This window comes from Ornithorhynchus anatinus, chromosome 4, assembly GCF_004115215.2.
Source record: "Ornithorhynchus anatinus isolate Pmale09 chromosome 4, mOrnAna1.pri.v4, whole genome shotgun sequence".
NCBI classification, from domain to species: Eukaryota; Metazoa; Chordata; class Mammalia; order Monotremata; family Ornithorhynchidae; genus Ornithorhynchus; species Ornithorhynchus anatinus.
Window position 1 is genome coordinate 15,054,238 of NC_041731.1, and position 26,235 is coordinate 15,080,472.

Here is a 26,235-nt window from a genome sequence, read left to right on the forward strand (position 1 = left end):
AGGTAAGGCTGCTCTTGCCATCCACGTGAGGGAAGAGCGCTTCAGAATCTGGATGCACCTCCCCAACTTTGGAATGCATCTGACACACAGCATTTTTCACTGACATGGTTTTGCAGAGTTTAACTGGTGGGGCGGACCCGGGGGCAGCATGCGCATGTACATAAATATATGCATATATATTCATATGTATCTATTCTTTTTTATCCAAATGTGACAGTACTGAGAGTCAAGTCCTATCCATGCGTATAACTGTAGTTGAAAGGAACATTACGGGATCGACTCATTGCCCCGCATTGTTTACATGTAAATATAGATCCTGGCTGGACTGGTTGGTTTGATTCACCTTCGTCCTGTCTCTGTCTCCTTATAGGGCATTTGCTATAGGATAGCAACCCCTCTACCACTTTCTGCTCTCCAGGCTGATCTGTCTGTGACTTGTCTTATACCATCAAGTCATTTCCAAGCCATAGCAGTACCATGACACTGGTCCTTATACCCAATCATGTGGGAAGATAAGAAATCTCTAAGGCAATAGGGTTATCTGGGACAGATGTGGCTGATTATGCATATGCTTTATTTATATAATTTTCAAAGTGTGGATTGGTCCATCTCTTGTTTACCTGACCTAGCATGATGAAGAAAATAGTAATGGAAATTTCTTTTTCCCATGTTATGAATGGTCAGTGCAGTCAAATTATGATTAGGAGGGAAAATGTACTTTAAAATGAAATGTACTTTTGAGATTAATAGTGAGGTAATGCCAAAACTTTGATCAGACCAGCTAAAAAAATGAGTCATTTGGTGATTCTGTGCCTCTAGGTTATTTCACAATGAAAAAACAAAGATGTGGAAAATTTGGCAAAATATTTTGTGGCAATGATTTGTGTTTGTGGCTTGGGCAATTTCATTAGGGAATGAATATTAGACATAAGAATGAACAGTAGAAAGAGTAGATTTAGAAATTTTCTTGTTTGTGATTTGACAGAGTCCTCATAACTGTGGTTACCTGATTTGTAGGGGGATGGTGGAATATTGTCACCCACTGGAAAGGAGCTTATTGATCCAAAAAAACCCAGAAAAATGTGTGAGCAAAGTTACACAGTAGGGACTCTTGGTAATTCAGTATTTTAATCTGTATCTATATAAAACATTTAATAGAAGCTCTCTAATGGGTTTACAGAAATACATATAGTATTTAATAGAGTGTACTTTAGTGTACTCACTGTGAAAATAGTACATTTAATTAATAGGAATCTCTCAGTCCGGAGACATTTTAAATGTGTGTTTTTCTTTGACTCTTGCAGCAATGGTTACCATGAAAACCAAAAGGCCAGTATTTTCTCCTCACAAAAAAAATTTCCCTTTTGATTGAGACTTCCCAGGGTCACCTAGAGTGTCTGCATCAGTGAAATATTTTAGAAAAGCATCCGAGTTTTGTGGTTCTTTTAGATCTCTACATCTGCTTGCATTCATGTCTAGTGCACATTGCTTGCCGTTCAATCCTCCACGTGCCTTCCTCATAAGTACAGTGACATATAGTGCATTCATCAGTCTTCACCTCTCGACCAGCTGGGATGACAGTAGTCTCTGCAAAACAGTTTGGCCCTGAAATAAAGCAGAAGGGGGGAGAAATGCATTATGTTCTTTTCGATCTGGAATCGGTATGTCTGGGCGAGCTCAGTTTCCTCTTCTTGAGGTTCCAGTGGAAAATACCAGTCTGCCCCACTCCTACCAACTCTACCTTCATGATATTCTGCCTGGATTGAGGCCATTCTCGTCTTCGTTTGAAGAACAGTGATATTTCCTTTGAAGAAAAGCAGCCCTTAACACAGAAAACAGCAAGGAGAATCTTCTTGGGGATCAGCTGAGTTGGCTCTTTCCTGCTTCACCCTTCTTCTCTCTGACTGTGGTACCCTTCTTATCCTAACCAAGGCTCCACTCCCCCAGACACCGAAGGAGAATCAGGTTCAAGATAAAAGGCATTATTCTTTTCAAAAAGTCTCAAAAGCTCCCTCTTCCAGCATCCCACCAGGACAAATAAGTCCTAAATCCTACCTGTTCTCTGCTTCTCCCACTCACCAGTTTCGGCCTAATTGGGATTTGGTGGGAGCTGGTTTGCTGGTGTCCTGGTTTCTCTGCTGTGCCTCCACATCGCCTCTTGTAACAGGCCCCATGTGGACTAAGTGCCATTTCCACACTGCTGGGAGGAGGGGAACACGAGTCTTTGTCATCCCAGTGGCGACAAGGTGGAGGAAACCATGGTAGCTGCTGACCCAGAAACAGTGGCTTTCTTTTCCAAGAACAACCTGCATCCCTGAGACCAAGAGGTAATAATAATAACAATAATGGTATTTGCTAAGTGTTTACTATGTGCCAGACACTGTACTAAGTGCTGGGGTGGATACAGGCTAATCGGGTGGTCCACGGTCCCATGGGATTCACAGTCTCAATCCCTCATTTTACAGATGAGGTAATCGAGGCACAGAGAAGTGAAGTAACTTGCCCAAGCTCACACAGCAGACAAGCGGCCAAGCAGAAGTAGAACCCATGACCGTCTGACACCTAGACCTATGCTCTATCCATTGTCATGCTCCTTCTCCTTGAGTGCAGGGATCGTGACTACCTACTCAATTGTACCGTACTCTCCCAAGCACTTAGTACAGTGCTCTGCACACAGCTTAGTATTCTACGTGTCAGTTAAAAGACAATTCAAATGTTACCCATCCATAGCATTCTAATTGAGAAATGTGAGGAATAAAAGCAAGGAAAGAAAAGCAAGCCAATGCAACCTATTCCTCCATATTTTGAGCAGCCGCAGTTTCATTTAGAGGATGATTTGTGTGGTGAGTTGGCTGGAGAGGCGCACACTTCATTTACTTGGGAAGGAAACAGCACCGCCTACGCGAAACCCAACATGATGAAGGCATAGGAAAATACCAGAAGTTGCGAGGAAGTCTATGCCATTTTTCTTGGAACTCTGCTGTATGAATTCTAAACATGCCGGAAATTGCTTTCTCTGTGCAAACATATGTCGGTAATTTTCAGGTAAAAACAGGTAGCGTCTCCTCCAGTTCTTCAATTTATTCCTATATCACCAGGAACTGTTAAATATGCACATTATTGATTTTTCACAAGCTCTATAGGCTCTTCATTTTACTCAGCAGAATGAAGATGTTACCAGTAGCTATAAAGCACTTTTTCACTATTCTTAATCTGGTCCTTTGGGCAAAGAACCCTAGAGACTAGGAATTATCCCAGTTGTGCATTTTTCACCTCGAGTTCCTTCCTCCAGTGGGGAGATAGTTGTAGTATAGATTTACTAGATGCAGCATTTCACTGTTAACTAGGATGTTGTCTGGCAAGATAAAATATAAAGTATAAGGATTAGAAATTCATTATTGGAAAATATCTGCTGTTGGCAATAGGAAAAAATAGTTTCAACTTATTAAGTCCATAACTTATTAAGCCCATGAATCTCTAAAAATAGTTTCAACTTAAGTCCATAACTTATTAAGCCCATGAATCTATAAAAATAGAATCAACTTATTAAGTCCATTAAGTCCTTGTCTTCTCACACAAACTCTTTCTTCTCCCCAACTTTCCTATGATAGTAGACAGCATGACCATCTTCCTGGTCTCATAAGCCCATAATCGTAGCATTATCCTTGACTCATCTCTCTCATTCTACCTACACATTCAGTCTGCCACCGAATCCTTTCAGTCCTTCCTTCACAATACCTCCACAATCCACCTCTCCTCCATCTAAACTGCTACTATGCTGGTCAAAGCGCTTATTTATCCCATCTTGCCTGCTGCATCAACCTCCTCGCAGACTCTCCTGCCTCCTGTCTCTTCCCTTTCCAGTCCATACTTCACTCTGCTTTCTGGATCATTTTTCTAAAAGAAAAAAAAAAACTTTCAGTCCATATCTCCCCTCTCCTCAAGAACCTCCAGTGGTTGCCCATCCACGTTGGCATCGAACAGAAACTCCTTACCATCAGCTTTGACGCATTCAATCAGCTCTACCCATCCAATAATCTCGCTTATCTCTCAATGCAACCCATCCCACCCACTTTGCTTCTCCATCATTAACCTACAGGTATTGTGTCCCCATTTTACTGATAAGGAAATGGAGGCACAGAGAAGTGACTAGTCCAAGGTCTCATGGCAGGGCAAGTGCCAGAACTAGGACTAGAGACTGGGTTTCCTGATTCCCAGTCTCATGCTCTTTCACTAGGCAACACTGCCTCCTAATTGCCATGGTTATTTGGAAAGCTCCTTGTGTCTCTTGGCCAGAGCCTTGAGGAAATGCCTAATTTTCACAATTTCACATTGCTTCTGTTTGATTTTCAAGCATTCAAGAATGTGATTGTCAATAAAAATCTTTCCTCTCTTCCTAATTGAAGCATGGAGCAGTGTTTATTGAACACTTTTGACATCAATTTGTTGTGTAGTTTGTATCTTATAATTGGGTGCTTTTTTTCTGACGATAAGAACCTCCGTTGGGGTATTTTTGTTAAAAGAGTGTAAAATCCCCTGAATATGAAGGTTTTTTATCAAAGGAAACTTTGAATCTCTAAAAATAATTATAGCTCGCTGAGGGAATTGTTTAGACAAGTTTTAATTGGAACTTGGTATCATCATATTGCTCTTCAATTGTTCCAAATATGTCTGCGAGTCCTGTAATGTATTTTATGAGTTCTTTTTTGAATTGATATCACAGTAAGCTTCCGGGAAATTATGACGTTATATACTCTAGTGTTATCAATGAAATGGGGCTTAATTAAAATGTAAATTTGGTTAGCAACCTCAGAAAAATAGCTGATTTCAGCTCTAAAAGAGAAAGAAACCAATCTTTTACCTGCACAAACACCACGTTTCATAATCCTGACAAACGTGTGAGAGAAATTTAAAACCAGTATCCCTCCCCAATGAGCCTAATGTACCTATTCTTTGTAAAATCTGTGGCATTTGCTTTTTTCCATCTTGCACAGTGTTCTACACAATCATTTTTGGAAAATGTCAATCAAGTCAGTTGTTTAATCAATCATTAGCTTGCCAGACAGGAACTAACATTTTTAAATGATCTTATAATTATGCACCCTTGAGTACTTGTTCCCATGTTAAAGAAATGATAGGTTCTCAGTGCACCACAGGCATGCCAGGTTGTTCTTCTGAGGTATGTGGAAAAGGAGGAGGGATTTCGCCTCCAAGTTGTTACTGATACTGTCCTTCTATTTGGCCCAGCCCCCTCCACACCCAGAACTAGTTGGTCAGGCTAGTTTAAGGCTCCTGTGGCTAATCAAAAGGACCTCGTCTGCTTGTATTCCCTTTCCACTTCCCCTCTCTTGAAGAATGGATCTTTGCACTTAATTCTGCCATCTCCATCAAACTCAACTCCTTCTCCCAGTGATCCTCTTAATCTCATATTACCAACCCCTAGCCCTGGATCACCTCCACAGAATGCTCTTTCCACTCTTGCTGCAAAGTGTTGTTTGCAGAAATCCAGGCATCTAGCCAGTTTAGCTCACTTCAAAACCAATCCTTCATCTACTATACTCTCTAAAATGCTCTGCACACAGTAAGCACTCAAATGTTTTTGATTGACAACCTCTCTGTGCCTCAGTTTCCTCACTTGTAAAATGGCCTATGATACCTCTTTCCCCTACCTTTTAGATTGTGGATTGGGACTGTGGCTAATCTGATTACCTTGTATCTACTACAGTAGAACAGTGCTTTGCACTGAGTAAGGCATTTAATAATTTCTACGATGAATGATGATGAGGTGGACATCCACAGCAGAATTATCACAAGAGGGGCTACAGGGAGCTGAGTTGCTCTGCACACAGTAAGTGCTCAATAAATACAATTGAATGAATACCCTGCCCTACAGAATACCCTACAAGAAGACGTGATCTAGTGGAAAGAGCACGAGCCTGGGTGTCAGAGGGCCTGGGTTCTAATCCTTTCTCTGCCACTTACCTGCTGTGTGACCTTGAGCAAGCCACTTAACTTCTCCGTGCTTCAATTTCCTCAACTCTAAAATAGGGATTCAATTCAAGTTCTCCCTTCTACTTAGACTGAGTCCCTTGTGTGGGTCAGGGACTATATCTGAGTTGATTACCTCGACTTTACCCCAGCACTTAGAACAGTTCTTGACACATAGTAAGCACTTAACAAAATGCCATAAAAAATGGCAGGGGGAGCATTTTCAATTACCCAAGAAGCCCTGCTGTAGTAACCTCACCAAGGCTGGCACAGATATTGACTGATGCCCTAACACCAGCCTCTTTCAGGAGTTGGACAATATCTACTTCCACCAGAATGCTCCATCCCAAATGCTCCATCCCATTGCATTAAAGTCCAGCTCTCCCTAGGATCCTTAGCGAGTCATTGCCTGTCCCCAAAGTAAACGATTTACTCTTCTCCCACTTCCTGGTGGAACTGAGCCTCAGGAAGGCTCAATACTAGCTTTTCATTAATACTTCATCTGACATTTTACAAGCACATATTAAGATGGATATCATTGCTCTGGTTATTAAAAGCATCATCCAGGTGTTAAGGCAACTCTCCAACTGTGCTAATGGGAAAGCATACATGACTTATTTGCAATAAAGAAGGAAAAACCCCACTGCCCCTTATTAAAGCATTCTGAATCCATTCTGAACAATGGCTAATGGAATGGAGGTGAGCCAGTGATGTCTGCTGCTGCTGAGCTTTCAGAAGTACCATATTTATTCGCATACATGCCCCACTTTTTGGCATAATTTTTGAAAAATTAAAGTGGTGGAGCTATTAAACAAGAATATGAGAATCGACTGTAGCATTAGGAAAAAAGAAATAAAAGAAGGAGGCACAAAGGAGGGGAGAATAAAGAGGAAAGTAGGAGAGCTCCTTGAGGGCAGGGATTGCATTTGCTAACTTTATTGTGCTCCCCGAGCACTTAGTACAGTGCTCCACACACAGTGAGCACTCAATAAATAACACTGATATATTGAGACTGCATTTCTTACTTCTGTAGGACCTCTCCAAAGGCTGCATAAAACAAGAATTTAATAAATTCACTCCACCATCACTGCCTTCTCAAGTTCTGATCCTTCTGCTCCTCCACCCTTAGACCAAAGTAGCCTTAATGATTGTCTCATTGTCACCGTTCTGCTCTTCCTCCTCCCTCCAAAATGTGGCTATCACTGGTTAGAGTCATCTAGAAATAATAATCATAATCATAATCATAATAATTGTGGTGTTTGTTAGTGCTTACTATGTGCCAAACACTGTTCTAAGCACTGGGTTAGACACAAGGTAATCAGGTTGGACAGAGTCCATGCCCCTTATGGGGCTCATAGTCTTCATCCCCATTTTACACCTGAGATAGCTGAGGCACAGAAAAGTTAAGTGACTTGTCCAAGGTCACACAGCAGACATGTGGCAGAGCTGGAATGTACCAGTACTAAAAATCATCTTTTTTTTTTTATACCCAATATCAGGGTGGGGCATTTATGCTGCAGGAGCAGTAATGCTGGGGGAAGGTGATTATGCATGAGTATGATATTCAGCACCTCTTTTCCCTACAATGTTCTGCTGAACCTAGAGGGAACCAGGCAGTAGAGTGAGGATAGCTACTTGCAAACCATCACAGCTGCTCTCTGATTCCCAGGCTTGTGCTGTTTCCACAGGGACACACTGCTTCTCAATGCTCACCCCATTTGTCAGCAGTATGGAAAAGGTGCCACCTCTATTCTCCTGGAAAGAGTACACAACTAACTCAAACTTTTAGGAACAACCTCATTGTCAGCAGTGCTATCTTCAAACCAAAAGAGAAGTCTATTTATTACTCTAGCTCAAAAGATTGGTGTCCAAATGCAACCCTACTGGAGGTTCTCAGCCTTAAATGCTGGAGGAATAGGTCCCAGAGTCACTTTAGGACAGCCCAGCCCACAGTCCACTGGATCCTAAAGCTCTCCAAGACTCCCTTTCGTCTAACCTAGGTTGGGGGGCATCCTGCTCCCTGCTACCTGAACCCCTATTGCTGTCACCATGCTGAAACTCAGACATCTAACTGAAGATGAAGGGGTCACTGGAGACAAGCCTGCCACCCCCATCCCAGTGTTGGCTGCAGGAAGCTCGTGGAGAAAAAAAGAAAGCCTTCCTTCTTGTGCCCCTCTGTAACTCTCCAGCTCCCCAAGTCTCCGTGGAGCCCAAAACTTCTCCAGACAAACTGCAGGCAGACACCAAGATCTGAGCTCTCAAAACAGTTACTTAACAAGGTACCAACGATAACATGATCGTTGGTAACACATTCATTGAGCACTTTCTTTGAGCAAAACACTGTGCTAAGCACTTGAGAGAGTACATACAACAGTATACTAGCCCACAACGAGCTTACAGTATACATTCTCCCTTGGGCCTGGAACTCTCTCCCGCTTCTTATCTGACAGACCAACAGTTTCCTCACTCTCACAGTTTCCTTCAAAAATCACATCTCCTCCCACTTGGCTTTCCCAGATGAAGCTTTTCATTTTTCCTTTCTGCCCTCCCCTCTGGGTCGACTCTACAGTAAGCTGTCTACACCTTTAGCATTTTGAAACTCACCTCAGCCCCATACTGCCTAGGTAAATATTCTTATACTCTACTATTCCCCTTACCTGTAATCCTTTTTACTGTCTCTCTCTTCCCCTGTAAGCTCTTTGATTGCATCTACAAACTCTGCTGTACTTTCCCAAGTGTTTAGTATAGTGCTCTGTATACAGTAAATACTCAATAAGTACCATTCGTTGATTAATGGATTGGTCGACTAAATGGATATTGTGTCTCGAAAGACTTCTAATCCCAGCTCTGTCACCTATTTGTTGTGTGACCTGAGGCAAGTCACATAACTTATCTATTCCTCAGTTGCCTCATTTGTAAAATGGGAATTAAGACTGTGAATTCCATGTGGGATAGGGACAGTACTGAATCTGATTATGTATCTACACCAGCTCTTAGTAGAATACCTGGCACACAGTAATCGATTAACAAATACCGTGAAAAACAATAACAATAGAAACTCAGTTACCTCCACCTTCCCCTAAGTAGGTGTTACAAACAACTCTCCCCAAAAAAACCAAAAAACCTTAGGTCAACTCAATGGACCGCAATCCATCGATAATAATGAGAACTACATTCAGCGACATCTGGATTATGGCAGTGGGCTGTATAAAGTGGAGTGGAAAGCCTTTGAGGTACTTTCTATTTTGAAAATGGTGCTAAATCCTGGTGTGTGTTAAATGGCAAGATGTACCTGAACACCGAATGTTGATGAGGAAAGAGATTTGTGAGGCACTGGAGGGAAATCCCTAAAGCCTTCAGCTCAATTCAAAGTTACAGGGAAAGTAATTTATAATACTTCTATGATAGAGGAGCAGAATATAAATCAATGAAGACTATTTTATTTCCTGAAAGAGGCAGACCCCTGCCATAGTTATGCATTTTGTTTTATACACTAACTTTACATTTCATTCTCTGGAGACTATAAAATTAAAATAAGAATAATCCCCAAGCTTGTGCCTCAACTTTGTCTCATTTTTCTATCCAATAACTGTATACAAACAGCTGGCGATCCCCTGCCTTTGTGGAAATCAGAGTCCCCAACAATCTGGAATCTTAAATATGAAATTCTCTAATTTATAAAGGGGGGCAGAAAATCCCGCAGAACAACTAGCGCAGTGATGACTGAAGTGCCTCTTCTAAAAGTTTCTTGGGTTGGCTTCCCAAGAACATTCCTCTGAAAAGAATTAAGAAATTTGACAATCAAAAATAGTCAAAGTGTTAGCTAAAAGATAATTTAAAGAAAGATATCATTGGTTTTTGTTGTGGTTTTTTTTTTAACCAGGAGGCTAATGGAGAAAAAAACCCAGCTGAGAATACTGAAGCAGTGATTAAAGTTTCTAAACAAAGAAACATGATTTTCATTGGGGGGAAAAGACAAAAGCCTAAAATAAATAGAACATTTGAAGAGAAACATGTAATTTAGACTCATGGGGGCTGGGGGGCTTTCGCTACTAAGAAGAGGTTTGTACAAAGCTTGAGACTGAATTGATTCAAGTTATAACTTTGGGTTTTGAAAATCAAAAAAACCCTCCCACGGCTATTTCATTTATTATATTTTAATTGCAGTCATTATGGTATTTGTTATAATGCCAAACACTATACTAAGCGCTGGGGTAGGTAGAAAGTAAACTGGACAGACGCTGTCCCTGTTCCATACGGGTCTCACATTCTAAGTCTAAAGCACAGTTGAAGAAGGAGGGAATAGGATTTAATCCCATTTTACAGGTTAAGAAACTGAGGCAAAAAGGAGTTAAGTGATTTCCCAAGGTTACACAGCAGACAAACCCTGGACCTGGACCTTAGAACCAGTATCCTAAATTATCAGGCTTTTTCCTGAGGGAGTACCTTTAGGCTACCATAAACCAATCTGCAAATGATCGAGTCACCATCTCATTTTAATCAATGTTATTTATTGAACTCTTATACGAAGCATTTGGAAGAATACAATACAACTGAGTAAGTAGAAATGTTCTCTTCCACTAGGAGTTTTACACACTACTGGAGAAGCTTCATCTGTCTGATTAGGACTGGGCTTTCTAGCGTTTACTAAATTAGGAAAATTCCTAGGAAAAAATGTCTTGTCTCTATGAGGAATGCCATGGTTGGCAGCTCATCTGCCCTAGATATGAAATCAGATGATTAATCTGGGGTTCTGCTCCCCTCCCCCGCCATCCAGAAGGGAGTGGGTTTAGGAAGATGACTCAGAGGACAGAAGGGGAGAATGGCCATCTGACACAAAGGCTACCCACTGTACCCACTTAATGGTGCAGAGGATCCACCATTTTGGGTCCAGATGTTGTTGGCCATTCTCCCACCCATGCCCGGAGGGTCAAACCGCCCCTTGGACTTTCCCACCCTGGATTCTCAAGTGTTAGTGAACAACTGTGGACACTCTTGAAGCCCTGAATCCTGGTCTAAAGGTGTGGTTATCCGAACCTGGAACACCTTCTCTTCCTCCCCAAGATCTGTGAATCACTCTTCCACATCCAAGAGGGTTCCAGCTGCAAATTCTCCCTATGGGATCTACCCTCTAACCCCAGGCTGAGAAATGAGCTGCCCTTTCCCAGCCAGCCCTATCTACCATCCAAAGAGTGGGAAAACTTATCCTGATCCACACCAGTGCTGTTAGGAAGGCAATACAGTCAATCATGGACCAGTGCTGGCATACACTGCTGGGATTCCTCATTCAGGTTTGGCTGAGTTCAGCCACAAAGCCAAGACACAGGCATAAAAAAGCCACTTACTCAGGGTTGCTTGCTGACAAATACACCCAGTCTGGGCATGTTTGTGCTGTTGAAATTGTTGAATACCAGAGAAAGGAATTCCAAGTATCAACACAGTGTTCGCTGGGACTTATATGTGGGGGACCTTGCTGAATAAAGAACACACCTATAATCATTCTTCTTTGTGTGTTTTCACAAGAGATTGGGAGCCTGGGATGAAGAAATGTATCATTAAGAGGTATTATAGCTTAATATTTTTAGAAAATATGGGCTACGTTGGTAAGTGCACAAGTATTCATTTGGGGACTTAAGAACCAAATTCTGCCATTCATTATAGGGCTATAAAACCCTAAAAAAATATGAAATACTGAGTTTTACTAATACTTTAGTGCTTTTTAATAGCCCCCAAAATATAATTTCTAGGTAAGTTATTTAAAATTTTGATGATTCTTCAAAAGGTAAGAATAATAAGTTTAGAGTGTGTGGGGGGGAGGTGAGCACCCGCTTTATTATCTTTTCCCCCATGAAAATATTTTCAATTTTCTTCCTGTAAATATTTGGGATTTGAGAGTCTCCTAAAATAGCACTATATTCCCCAGACCTCTCATAACTCAAGAAACAGCTACTCAAATTTAATGTGCCATCTCACTAATAAGATAACCATAAGAATAATAATACTAAAATGGTATTTGTAATGGCTTAGTAATAATAATAGTAATCGTGGCATTAGTTAAGTTTTTACTATGTACCGGGCACTGTACTAAACGCTGGGGTGGATACAAGCAATTTGGGTTATAAAAAGTCCCTGTCCCATGTGGGGCTCACAGTCTCAATCCCCATTTTATTGATGAGGTAACTGAGGCACAGAGAAGTGAAGTGACTTGCCCAAGTTCACAAAGCAGACAAGTGGCTTACTATGTGACAGGCACTGTACTAAGCCCTGGAGTAGATAAGCTAATCAGGTTGGACAGAGTCTCTGTCCCACGTGGAACTCACAGTCTAAGAGGGAGAGAGAACAGGTGCTAAAAGATCTTCATTTTATTTATTCCTTTCATTTTAAGGAAACAGAGGCACAGAGAGGTGAAGGGACTTAACCAAAGTCACACAGCAGGCAAGGGGAAGACCTTGCGTTATAACCCAGGTCCTCTGACTCCTATGTCTGTGCTCTTTTCTCTAGGCCATGGATTATATTACTTTCAAAATCATTCCTTTTAGAAACACTGGATTCCATTCAGTCCATCATCCCTCAGCTACTCCCTCTGCCTTCTAGACCGTGAGCCCATTGTTAGATAGGGATTGTCTCCATCTATTGCCAAATTGTATTTTCCAAGCGCTTAGTACAGTGATCTGCACACAGGAAGCACTCAGTAAATACGATTGAATGAATGAATTCATGGGAGGAGAGGAAGACTTCCTTCAACTGTAATTGATGGTTGAAGAAGCAGCCCCCTCAAGGTAGCAATCCAAAGGATCTGAATCTTCAAAATCAATTAACCAGCGATACTTATTGAGCACTTAGTGCAGGACACTGCACTAAGCATCTAGGAGAGTACGATTTAGTTGTTAGACACGATCTCTTCCATCAGGAACTTACAGTCTAGGAAAAAGATTCTTACACTGAATGGTGTTAAATAAGGCTCAGCTTTCAGGGCTATAGCAGTTATTTTCTTTCCACCACAAACCACACCACATATCTTCTTTAAGAAATACATCATCTTTTTCATTTCGAACTCTTTCATAAGTTGTATGAGTTTCCTATGAAGACTGAATCTACTTTACAAAGATGCACAGATTGTATCTAGAGGCATGGCTTCCAGTAAAAAAGATTTTAGAGGGACTCACAGACCAGAAACCAATCCATTTCTAGGGTTGGGGAAAATACTTTGAGAAATGCAACCTTCACATATTCATATAGAAGAGAAAGATTTTTGGCAATGCTCATTATTATTAGTAGTATTAATGCTACTACTGATAATAATACTAATTTTAAGTTTTTGTTAAGCACTTACTATGTGCCAAGAACTGAACTAACAACTGGGATCGATATAGGAAAATCAGGGCTGTAACAATCCTTGTCCCTCATGGGGCTCACAATCCAAGGGCAGGGAGGGGTATCCACATTTAAGAGATTATTTACAAATTAGTTCTATTCTCCGGGTTTTATCCATCTCCTCCCAGATCCTCCTGAAGAGGTTCCTATCCATCTCCTTTCAAGTTGCTTTTGCCAGAGACCAGGGCACAGGGCTGGCGTGAAATAACCCACTTTGCCTCTGCCTTGGATTTCCTCCACTTAACTTGGGCACCTTCCAATAAGACTGAAGTGCAATGCAGAGCACTGAATTAAGCACTTGGGAGACTACAATACAATAGAGTTGGCAGACACAGTCGCTACCCAAAAGGAGTTTACAACCTAACAATGAGAAATAACAATAACAATAATAATAGCAACATTATATGTTAAATATATTATATATATTATAATATTATTATAATAATAACAACAATGAGAAACTCCTCACGCTTCATTCTCCAACCCTCCTCCCAGCACTGCCCTGAGGGAAGGCTAATAGAAAGGAAAGAGAAAGGAAAGACTGGGGAGAAGAGGTAGAAGAAATCCCAAGGGATAGGATGGGGGGGAAGTGTTGGGGGGTGGGGTTGGGGGAGTAATAATAATAATAATAAAAATTATGGATACTTTTTAAGTACTTACTATGTGCCAAGCACTGTTCTAAGCACTAGAGAAGATACAAACTAAGCAGGTTGGATGCAGTCCCTGTCCCACATGGGGCTCACGCTCTTAATCCCCATTTCACAGATGAGGTAACTGAAGCACAGAGAAGTAAGTGACTTGCCAAAGGTCACACAGCAGACACGCGGCAGATCCGGGATTAAAACCCACATCCTTCTGACTCCCAGGCCCGTGATCCATCCACTAAGTCACGCTGTTCCAGGCTCCTTGGTTTCCAGTGTCCTAATTTCACTTCTGAATAAATCAAAAGCAGAGAGGTCTACCAGAATACGAACAGAGGAACATAGTCCAGAAAACAAGACCCAAAGAGATGAGACAGTCAGAAACAGAGAGCGTAGCAGGGTCAGAGATGGGAAGAAGGATATCAAATCCAGGAGAATAAGTAAAAAGGCACCAAAGAACAAAAGACAAAAATCAATGAAGAGAGAGTTGAGATGATGTGGCACTCTAAGGAAGAGGTCTCTTTATCCATCCAGATCTTTCTAAAATGTTAGCTAGAGAGGTCAATATACGACCGCTTTATTTCAGTGGAGGAAGGAAGGATTAAAATGACAAGGAACCAGAGAACAGAGAGGAACAGAGGTAGAGGAGACCAGGGAAAGGAAGAGAGCACGCTACAAAGCAGCATCTGCTTTAGTGGGACCTGGAAAGGGAGAGTACAGAGGAGTAGAGGGAGAAGAAATTGGAGAGTGGAAAACTGAACACAAAAAAACAGTGTGGCCTAGCAGGAAGAGCACGTGCCTGTGAGTCAAAGGCCCTGGCTTCTAATTCATTCATTCATTCAATCATTCGTATTTAATCGTATCTAATCCCAGCTCAGCCACTTGACTGCTGTATGACCTTGGACAAGTCATTTCACTTCTCTGTGAATCACTTACCTCAACTGCAAAATGGGGATTAAATAACGGGTTGTCCCTCCTACTTAGACTGCAAGTCCCATGTGGCTCAGAGCCTGTTTCTGACCTAATTAACCTGTATTCATTCATTCATTCATTCATTCATTCATTCATTCATTCGTATTTATTGAGCGCTATGTGCAGAACACTGTACTAAGTGCTTGGAAAATACAATTCCCCAGCACTTAGAACAATGTTCGACATATCGTAAGTGCTTAACAAATACCATAATAGTAATAATAATGATAAAAGAGAAAAGGACAATAACTAGTGCGTGGGGTTTATAGAGAAAGGGAAGTTGTGAGACAGAAATAGTAATACCAAAATAAAGACAGAAACTCTATAATGTAAGCCCCTTGTGGGCATGGAAATGTGTTTTACCCTCCCAAGAATTTAGTACAATGCACTGCACAATGTAACCCCTTAATAAATACCACTGATTAAAGGAAAGGGAGAGAGGAAGAAAGAAATAGATAAGCTGAAGGCTAGACACCTCCTCTCCCCCCTGCCTCAAACACATACAAAAGAGAATGATGGAGTGGCGTAGGTAGCAAGGAATGCAAGAAAATACAAGAAAAATGCAGAAAAAGGAAGGTAAAAGGAGACAGGGGAATCTATTGCAAATAGTATTTTTTTTTTTACACTGGACCAAGATGGGAATTTAATCTAATCTTACCCAGGATCATAAGAGAAGTACTAGGACTGGAGAGCAGATGTTATGGGATTGCAGTTGGGTTTTACATTCGTAGCATTTCATTAAATCCATTCTAAAAGATTTACATAGTAGTCTTGGTAAAATATCCAAATCGGTTACAAAGTAGAATACATCAGCTAAGAAAACAGATGATACTTAATGCCTATCTCAAAGCTATATTTGCTTTTGCTCAAGCTACACTGGAACTACCTAAAATTACAAATGATTTTCAGGACAGCATGTTAATATAAGACCACAACAGTACAAATGAAGGGAGAGGATAATATAATTTTAAATGTGACAAAACTGAAAAGGCAGGCCATAATTGGCAAAACATCCAACAGGCAACTTAAAAGTTAAATTTGATTTACGACCACATCTAGTAAATGAATCTTTAGTATTTTTTTCAGGTTATAAAAATGAATTTCTGACTTAATTGTAGTAAACCCTAAATAGCCACCACACATTTGAGCTTTAAAAATAATGGCAAATATCCACTGCCTAATCACTGACCAAGACCCTCCCTCCCTGATGAATCCATCAGCCAATCAGTACAATACAATACAGAGTACAATACAATAGAGTAAATCATCTTAATTCCTGCTCTTAAGAAGGTTTCAGTCTAGTGGAGAAGCATACTGATGGCTACCTGGAAGAATTACATCCTTTTCTTAACTAGTCTGACATAGTGTCAAACTCGAATTTAGAAAACAGGGATGCATTTTTGATAATAAAGCTGAACGTCATTTTGGAAATCTGAACCCAGATCTGGCCCGGAGCTATTCTCTGTTTTTGTTTTTGACATCCTACATTGCAATAATGCACATAACCTTATTTTTCACCTTTGTGATGAAAAATGACAATGGAGAATTTTTTAGAAGACATTTCATGCAAAGGTCATTTATAAATACAGAGCAACAAATCACTGGATACCAAAATACCAATCATTTATAAATCATTCATCTCATGCAATCAGTAACAATCTGATTGTCTAAAATACTAAGTATCAGCACCTGCTCCTCAACTCTAAAATTCTAAACTCTAATTCTATCTTTAACCCCACCCTAATTCTTGACCTAACCTTAATTCTACCCCAATACTAACCTTAGCACTACCTCTAATCCTATTCATATCAGGTTTAACTATGATTGAGGTTATCAAACAGTTAATTTAGACTTTTGGAATTGCTGACTGACAGTGGACTTTAGGGATTTGGTCAGCAATTTAACCATCTCCCACATAGAAAATATTTTGGTGTTTCATTTTCCCCACTTGATGAATAGCATGCTAAATGCCTATTGTTAGTAGTAGCATTTACTGAGCACTTGGAGAGTGTAAGGTTATGAACGTAAATGCTTCGGGACTGAGGGTGGGGTGAATAACCAGTGTTTACGGGGTATAGCTCAGAGAGCATAGGCATCACAGAGCAGAGGTTGGGAAGGGGGATTGAGGGTTTAATCAGAGAAGGCATCTTGGAGATGTGATTTCATTAAGGCTTTGAAGAGTTGGTGGTCTGTCAGATATGGAAGGGGAGGGAATATCAGGTCAGAGGGAGAACATGGACAAGGAAGTTACCAGTATGCAGAGCATCTCGTACAACCCCAGTTTCATAAGATTTTTTTTTATGGTATTTGTTAAGCACTTACTATATGCCTGACTCTGTACTAAGAGTTGGGATAGGTGCAAAAGATAATTGTCCCAAATAGGGTTCATAGTCTTAATCGCCATTTTACAGATGAGGCAAACTAAACCCTCTTCTCCCCCCTTTCCCTCTCCTTCTCCCCTTCTCCCGTCCCTCCCCCTCAGCACTGTACTTGTCCGCTCAACTGTATATATCTTCATCATCCTATTTATTTTGTTTAATGAGATGTACATCACCCTGCTTCTATTTATTTGCCATTGTTTTTATGAGATGTTCTTCTCCTTGACTCTATTTATTGCTATTGTTCTTGTCTGCCCATCTCCCCCGATTAGACTGTAAGCCCATCAAAGGGCAGGGACTGTATCTGTTGCCGATTTGTACATTCCAAGCACTTAGTATAGTGCTCTGCACATAGTAAGTGCTCAGTAAATACTATTGAATGAATGAGGCCCAGAGAAGTTGTGACTTGCCCAAGGTTACACAGCAGACAAGTGGGGAAGCCAGAATTAAAACACAGGTATCAGGTCCTTCTGAATCCTGGATCTGGGCTCTATCCACTAGGCCCCGCTGAAATGAAAGAAAAGGGGTGGAAGGTGAAACGGAGTAAGCTGTGGGCAACGGCTGGCTGCAGGGAGAGCAAGAAGGGTATCACGGAGTCTACAGGCCAAAATGTAGAAGCACTAATCTCATCCTAAAAGCTGATGGGAAAATTGCTGAGCTACAGTACTGGACAGGTGGAAGGATTACTTTAACAGTTGCTCTTTGATGATCTTGGAAATTGCTATAAGCAATCTGGAGTGGTTTCCACAGAACCTCACATTTGCACCAATCACATCACAAGTAATTAAGGTTATAGATCAGCTTCATACAGAAAGACGGCTGGTCCAGATGGCATTTGTTATACAAGTATGGCAGGCACAACTGTAACAGAAAGCTTACCTATCACCAGGCCACAGGCTGGGAATGGGAAAAAGCCTAGTGGAAGTCATAAATGCTCACATCGTCCATCTGGGTAAGAGGAAGGATATGGCTGCCACTGTCAATAAACATCATGGGCTATCTTTCCTGGTCACCCTCATCACAGATAAAGAGGGAATCCTTCACAGATTGTGTGACCACTTTCATGAACTCCTCAGCAGGTCTTTCTACCACCTGGAAGGATATAGAGGTAGAAAGCTGACCAACATTTGGAGACACGACCTTAGATCATAACAACACTAACTATGGTATTTGTTAGCGCTGAATTTTGAGGAAATAAACCTCTCCAAGGCCTTGCCTTGGACATGAAGAAAGCACAGCATCTCTACAGAAAACTACAAGCATGGAGGGGCCCTAAGCTTCTGTCTATAAGAGCTTTTGGAATGTTGAAGAGATGCTGCAAGATTTCAGATGGGCAGCCATAATCATTCATTCATTCAATAGTATTTATTGAGCGCTTACTATGTGCAGAGCACTGTACTAAGCGCTTGGAATGAACAAGTTGGCAACAAATAGGGACAGTCCCTGCCGTTTGACGGGCTTACAGTCTAATCGGGGGAGACAGACAAAAACAATAGCAATAAATAGAATCAAAGGGAAGAACATCTCATTAAAACAATAGCAAATAAATACAATCAAAGCAATGTACATCTCATTAAACAAAATAAATAGGGTGATGAAGATATATACAGTTGAGCGGATGAGTACAGTGCTGAGGGGATGGGACGGGAGAGGGGGAGGAGCAGAGGCAAAGGGGGGAGAAGAGGGTTTAGCTGTGGAGAGGTGAAGGGGGGTGTAGAGGGAGCAGAGGGAAAAGGGGAGCTCAGTCTGGGAAGATCTCTTGGAGGAGGTGAGCTTTAAGTAGGGTTTTGAAGAGGGGAAGAGAATTAGTTTGGCAGAGGTGAGGAGGGAGGGCGTTCCGGGACCGCGGAAGGACGTGGCCCAGGGGTCAACGGTGGGATAGGCGAGAACAGGGGACGGTGAGGAGGTGGGCGGCAGAGGAGCGGAGTGGGCAGTAGAAAGAGAGAAGGGGGGAGAGGTTGGAGGGGGCAAGGGAGACCCCTGAAGCACTGTCCCATGTGGGGCTCACCGTCTTAATCCCCATTATACAGATGAGGTAACTGAGGCACAGAGAAGTGACTTACCCAAGGTCACAGAGCAGACAAATGGCAAAACTGGGATTAAATCCCATCCTTCTGACTCCCAGGCCCATGCTCTATCCACTAGGCCACTACTTGTAGGCAGGGATCATGTCTGCCAACTCCATCGTATCTTACACTCCTAAGTGCCTAGTACAGTATTCTGCACACAGTAAGTGTTCAGTATATACCACTGACTGACGAATTGATTGTCAGGGTGGAATAATCCCTTTGGGGAGAAGACTCTGGCCTCCTTCCCTCCTGCTGCTAGCAGCTTGCTTCCCCCCTGCAGCAACTCACAAACTCCTTCTGAAAATGCAACTCAAGGGAGTCTAGAAGAAGGGAAGTAGCGTGGCCTAGTGGATTGAGGACGGGCCTGGGAATCGGAGGTCCTGGGTTCTAATCCCATATCTGCCACTTTGGTGTGTGACTTTGGACAAGTCACTTAACTTCTCTGTGCCTCAGTTACCTCATCTGTAAAACAGGGATTAAGACTACATCTCTTATGGGCCAGGGACTATATGTCCATGATTACCCTGTATCTATCCCAGGGCTTAGAACAGTGACTGGTATAGAGTAATTCTTAACAAATGCCACAAAAAATGGGAAGAGAGGTAGCCAGAATTATGGATATTTATTGAAAAGAGTAGAGGGAAAAGGAAAGAGGCAGAGAACTTGGGGCGCGTGTCATCCACATAAATCAGACTTATACCACCAGTCTGATCACCTTTAAGTGAGCGTACTGATTAAGTTTAGGCTTCATATTTTAAATAGTCTTGGCATGTTGTGTCATATTCTTTAAACATGAAGACTTAGCAAATAAAATAACCACACACCTGTAATTAAGAAGACATTTTTCAGCTAATTATGCCATATTTATTCAGACCCAGTAAAGCTGTGTCGACAAGGAGTGATTGAAGGCATATTCTGACAGTCAGAAAAAAAGAGAAATCTTAAAACAGGATAAAATGTCAGAATTAATTGAAATCCGCAGTAATGGTCTTGCATTTTAGTTGCCATTGTTTTTACGAGATGTTCTTCCCCTTGACTCTATTTATTGCCATTGTTCTCGTCTGTCCATCTCCCCAGATTAGACTGTAAGCCCGTCAAACGGCAGGGACTGTCTCTATCTGTTGCCGACTTGTTCATTCCAAGCGCTTAGTACAGTGCTCTGCACATAGTAAGCGCTCAATAAATACTATTGAATGAATGAATGAATGAATTTTATCTCTTTTGTGACTTCCTCTCCTTGGGCCACTTTCAGTGGCTGTACCCAAAGGCTTACTTTTTCCAAATGAGTACTTGACAGCAGTTCCAAGTCTCCCGCCGGACCCACATCCTAAACCCAGGCTCATTTTCGCCAAGAAACACAAAGCGAAAGGAATCAGCACCTCGGTGATATAGACTGGCTGAATTATCCCCACTGCTGAGTAACATGGTGGCTGGTGACTACAAATAACCGAATCAGGGGAGGTCAGCTGGAGTCTCTGCTTCACAAGGGGAGAAGCCCAACCCTGTGTCTTCCCCATCTGTCAGAACGCACGGGGCTCTCCAAGGCTGGAAAGCCCCGTGTGGAAGGTCTCTGACTCTTGAGAGAGAACCCCACTCTGGCTGAGCGGATCCACAAAATTCCTCCTTAGCCTCACCGCTGCTTGCCTCTGTCTTGCAGACCTGCAGGGGAGAGGAGGTGGCATGCCCCCTTGCTCGCTCTCACTTTCCCTCTCTCTCGATGTCTCTTTCTCTCTCTCGCTCTCCTCAGTACCTCCATCCCCCAGGGAGCCTGGCCCTTCTCAGGTGGCTGAGAATCAGCATGACTTAATGGAAAGAGCATGGGTTTGGGAGTCAGTGGTCATAGGTTCTAATCCCAGCTCCACCACTTATCAGCCATGTGACTTTGGGTAAGTCACTTAACTTCTCTGTGCCTCAGTTACTTCATCTGTAAAATGGGGATTAAGACTGTGAGCCCCACATGGGACAAAGTGATTACCTTGTATCTTCCCCAGTGCTTAGAACCGTGCTTAGCACATAGTAAGCACTTAAATACCGTCACTATTTATTATTATTATTATTATTATGGCTTAGAGAAAGGTTCGGTGAATGCAGTAGCTGCATTCTCAGCTTCTTAGACATTGGGAAATGCATTCTGACACTTATGTGGTGGAAGCAAAGCAAAACTGCCCTTTGGTAGATGGGAATAACCCTCTAGCCTTCCCAACTGCTCTTGGTTCTCCCTGTCCCCCTCTTTCCTTAGGATACTTTGCTTTTGGGCAACACAGCCCAAAATATTTACAGGCAAGGAGCTGTTACTAGAAGGTCTTCTGCCCTTATCCAGTTTAAGGATCAATTTCAATGGAATGAGGAAAATGTCTGAGTGATATATTACACTATATCATTCCCTAGAATCAATAGATCAGTGGTATTTATTGAGTCAAGAATACTGTACTAAGCACTTGGAAAAGTACAATACAAGGAAACTAGTACACGCTGCACATCATGTTGGGACTTTTGTTCTAGTGGCCATTTGACATTTGGGAAAGTGTCTCTTGGTTTGAATCATTCATTGCATTTATTGAGAACCAACTGTTTGTTAGAAGAGTATATTGTACTAATCAATCAGTGGCATTTATTGACTATTTGCTGTGTGCAGGGCACTATATTAAGTGCTTGGGAGAGTACAATCTAATAGAGCTGGAGAGGGCAACAGAATTAGAAGACATGCTCCCTGCACTCACGAATCATACAAGTAGTGAGGCTAAGTAGAGAAGAAAAAGATGATTGAGTGGCTTAAAGCCAAAGGTCAGGAGTTTCTGCCAAATATTTCAAGTGCTTTGTACTCTGCACACAGTAAGCACTCAATAAATGCCACCATTTTATGCAGAGAGGAATGGACAACCAATGGAGGTTCTGGGAGAGAGGAAGACAGGTATTCACAACACCGAGGCTAAGAAAAATGGTGTGGAAAGCAGAGCGAATTAGAGATTGGAGAAGAAAGGACGAAAGATAGGGAATTCAGTGAGGAGGTGGAGGCAGTTGTTGAGGTGAGATATGACAAATGTCTGGGAGAGCATAGTGGCAGTGTGGATGGAGGGGAAGCGGCAGATTCTGGGAATGTTTAGAGGAAGAACCGACATGATTTGGAGACAGACCGAATATGGGGTTTGAAGAAGAGAGAGGAATCAGGTCAGGAGGTTGGGGTGAACAAGCTGGGTGAACAGTGAGAGCAAGGGGTGGGATGAAGAGAGAGGTCATGGGGGTTTTTGAGCTGTTCTTTTTCCCCAAAGGTCAGCATTTTTTCATTAATCCTTTTTACCAGATTTCAAAATCCTTATGCCTCCTTTCCTCCCACCAACTGTTACATATGAGTTATGTTCAGTACTGCTTATATATATATCATATATTATATTATATATTATATTTTCTATATTATGTTCAGTATTGCTTATATTATATATCATATGATGGGTCCTGACATATTCAGAATCAAATCCAGTGTGGATTTAAATTTTTCCTCATGGGTTCTAGAACTAGTTGTTCCAAAGAAATTATTGTTCTTATGCAAAAATCTTACCTCTTCTCACTCTGATGAATTAATCAATCTCTGTGAGGATAACTGAAGTTTTCCATTATTTATCTCTGCTCTAGTTTTACAGTTTCTCCCAACTTCGGAAGCAGTGCGACATAGAGGAAAGAGCATTGGCCTGGGAGTCAGAGGAGCTGGATACTAATCCCAGCTCCTCCACTTATCTGCTTTGTGACTTTGGACAAGTCACTTACTTCTCTGTGCTTCAGATCCCTCATCTTCAAAGTGTGGATTCAACATCTATTCTTTCTAACTAGACTGTGAACCTCATGTGTGACCAGATTAGCTTGTATTTACCCCAGTACTAGGTACAGTGTTCAGCATGTAGTAAGCACTTAACAAATACCATTATCATCTAACATTTCCTACTCACTCTTCTCAATTTATTTAGGTGACCTAAAGGACAAGCCTATGATAATATAATTATAATAAGCAGCGTGGCTCAGTGGCAAGAGCCTGGGCTTGGGAGTCAGAGGTCATGGGTTCGAATCCCAGCTCCGCTACTTGACAGCTGGGTGACTGTGGGCAAGTCAGTTCACTTCTCTGTGCCTCAGTTACCTCATCTGTAAAATGGGGATTAACTGTGAGCCTCATGTGGGACAACCTGATGACCCTGTATCTACCCCAGTATTTAGAACAGTGCTCTGCACATAGTAAGCGCTTAACAAATGCCAACATTATTATTATGTCTAAACCAGGGATTCCACAGTATTCCTCTTAACCAGTACAGTTTGTAATGTACCATTTAACTGTTAATTTTGACTCTTCTCCCATAGGTCTATTCTCCTAATATCACCCTCCTGTCTGGGTGAAACATTTCTTAGTTCCAAATCAGACATGCTACTGTGATAGATCACCAGGAATTTCACCAGCCATGGGCCCCCGTCAGTCCTCTTTCTGGTCTCCACTGATCAGGTCATTGAGGAGATAAGAAAATCTCAGGGAAAGACCCCCTTCAGACAAGTCACCAGAACCTCAGGACCCCCAGATCTCCTCTGCAAAAAGTAACTCCTGCACCGAAAGGATCCCCTCATTCATATCAGAAAAACTCCAATGAAAACCATTATTAACACTGCTTTGCTATCTGTTAATATCAGTTTTACCCAGATAATTGGAAGACTGTTTCCATTCTATTAAAGGTTGCTTCTAAAGTGAAGAATTTGTTCACCTCTAGCCTGTAGACAGTAAACTCATTGTGGGCAGAGACTGAGTCTGTTACATTATTATATGGTACTCTCACAATAGCTTAGTACAGTGCTCTGCACCCAGTAAGAGCTCAGTAAATGTGACTGACTTCTAGCCCCCCAACAGGCGAAGAGGAAGAAAGAGATGCCCAGATCTGAGCTGATTGTTTATCTACCCAAGTGCTTAGCACCTGATACATGATTAACTAGTACCACAATTATTATTGATCTATCAATGGTATTTGTTGAGCGCTTACTATATGAGGAACACTTTCCTAAGCGCCTATGAGAGTACAGTAAAGTTTGTAGACATGATCCCTGCCCACAAGGAATGAACAGTTTAGATGGGGAGGCCAACATAAATATAAATTACAGACCAGATAAAAGGTGAAAAATTGACATATTGCTCTGGGGCTGAGGGTGGTGTAGATATCAAGTGTGTAGTGAGTATACTCTTGAGAGAAACAGCATGGTGTAGTGGATAGAACACAGGCCTGGGAGTCAGAAGGTTGAGGAAGGAAGCACGTCCTCTGACTCCCAATCCCGTGCTCTTGCCACTAGGCCATGCTGTTTTATATTCATTTAATATGATTGGATAAGTTATGGATAGGTACATAAGTGCTGTAGGGCTGAGGGAAGGGTATGAACAAAACATGCAAGTACAAGTGAAAAGGTGATACAGAAGGGATGGGAGATGAGGAAATGAGGGCTTAGTCAGGGAAGGCCTCCTGGAGGAGATGTGCTTTTAATAACATTTTATAGGTGGGCAGAGTGATCATCTGTCGGATATGAAGGAGGGCATTCCCGACCAGAGGTAGGACTTAGGTGAGAGGTCATGAAGAGATACACATGAATGAGGTACAGTGAGTAAGTTGGCATTAGAGGAAGGAGGTGTGGAGGCTAGGTTTGTTATAGGAAAGCATAAATGCTGACTGTCACTACAACTGCTGTATAAACTTACAGTTTGAATTAAAGCTGATCTCCCTATTTGGCTCCACCCTCAGTCTATCAAAGAACAAGTTGGGTCTCCTCGATTTGGTTTTCCACTTCTTTTTCTAGCCTTTCGCTTTTGGATGACATAATTCAGTGACAACATTCAACTCTACCCCCGGGGGAGATTCTTGTTCTTATGTAGGGCTTGTGATCTTCAGCCTGGTACGTATCTTTCAAAATAACCTTCAGGCTTGACAGTCCTTAGCACTCTGCCAGTTCCAAATAGAGGTTCCGAACAATTAGCATGTCTTTCGTCAATATGCTTTCAGAGCACAATTATCCACCTATAAAACTTCTGCCAGCCTGATTCCAGGACTTTCAATTATCCTCTTAGCCTGTTGATTTGGAAGCATACCAGAGGAATGGCATCATTTTCCCAAACTAAATTCCGGATTCCTTTTTGTGGCCATCAGCATGACCGTGTAGACTCCTTTTCTCTCTGAGAGTCCCTGCTCCCAGCATGCTCTTTGCCTGCCAGACAGGGGATAAAAATGGCTCCCATGCTCTCTGATCCCTCCATGGCCACTGAGAAAAGCATCTGCTCTAATTGCCGCCATCCCTCCCGTCATAGAGGGTTACTGCTCCCAGCAGGCTCCATGCCACCCTGGGGCTGGGGATAAAAGCTTTTACCCATCACACCCACAGGATAAGGCCTCCACAAAACCATGGGAAGACTGGTGGCTGGAGGTGTGCCCTGAATTCTGAGCCCAAGAATCCTAAAATTCTGCTCTCACACACTACTGATTTTATTTTCATATTGTGCTCCTGTCAGGTGTTTTAATGTTTCATCATTCCTTCTCCCCACTTCTACTCTTAGACTGTGTGTTCCCTGAGGGACAGAAGCCATATTTAATTCATTCATTCAATCATATTTATTGAGTGCTAATTGTGTGCAGAGCACTGTATTAAGTGCTTGGAAAAGTACAATACAGCAACAAATAATGAAGTACAATGCAATATTCCCTGCCCACAGTGAGCTTACAGTTAGTTTACAGTTTATAGGGAGGAGACAGACATCAATACAAATAAATAAAGTTACAGATATGTAAATAAGTGCTGTGCAGCTGA

General features: G+C 41.9%; 1 protein-coding gene across 1 annotated transcript in view; it reads right to left on the reverse strand.

Moving 5' to 3' along the window:
- Positions 1 to 1,013: 1,013 nt before the first annotated feature.
- The window catches only part of VWC2 (von Willebrand factor C domain containing 2), a 97,825-nt gene continuing 72,603 nt past the window's right edge, over positions 1,014 to 26,235 (reverse strand). The window contains exon 4 of the mRNA XM_029062271.1: positions 1,014 to 1,605. Coding sequence (XP_028918104.1) covers positions 1,454 to 1,605 — 152 coding nt within the window. The 3' untranslated portion in view covers positions 1,014 to 1,453. The remainder of the gene's footprint in view (positions 1,606 to 26,235) is intronic.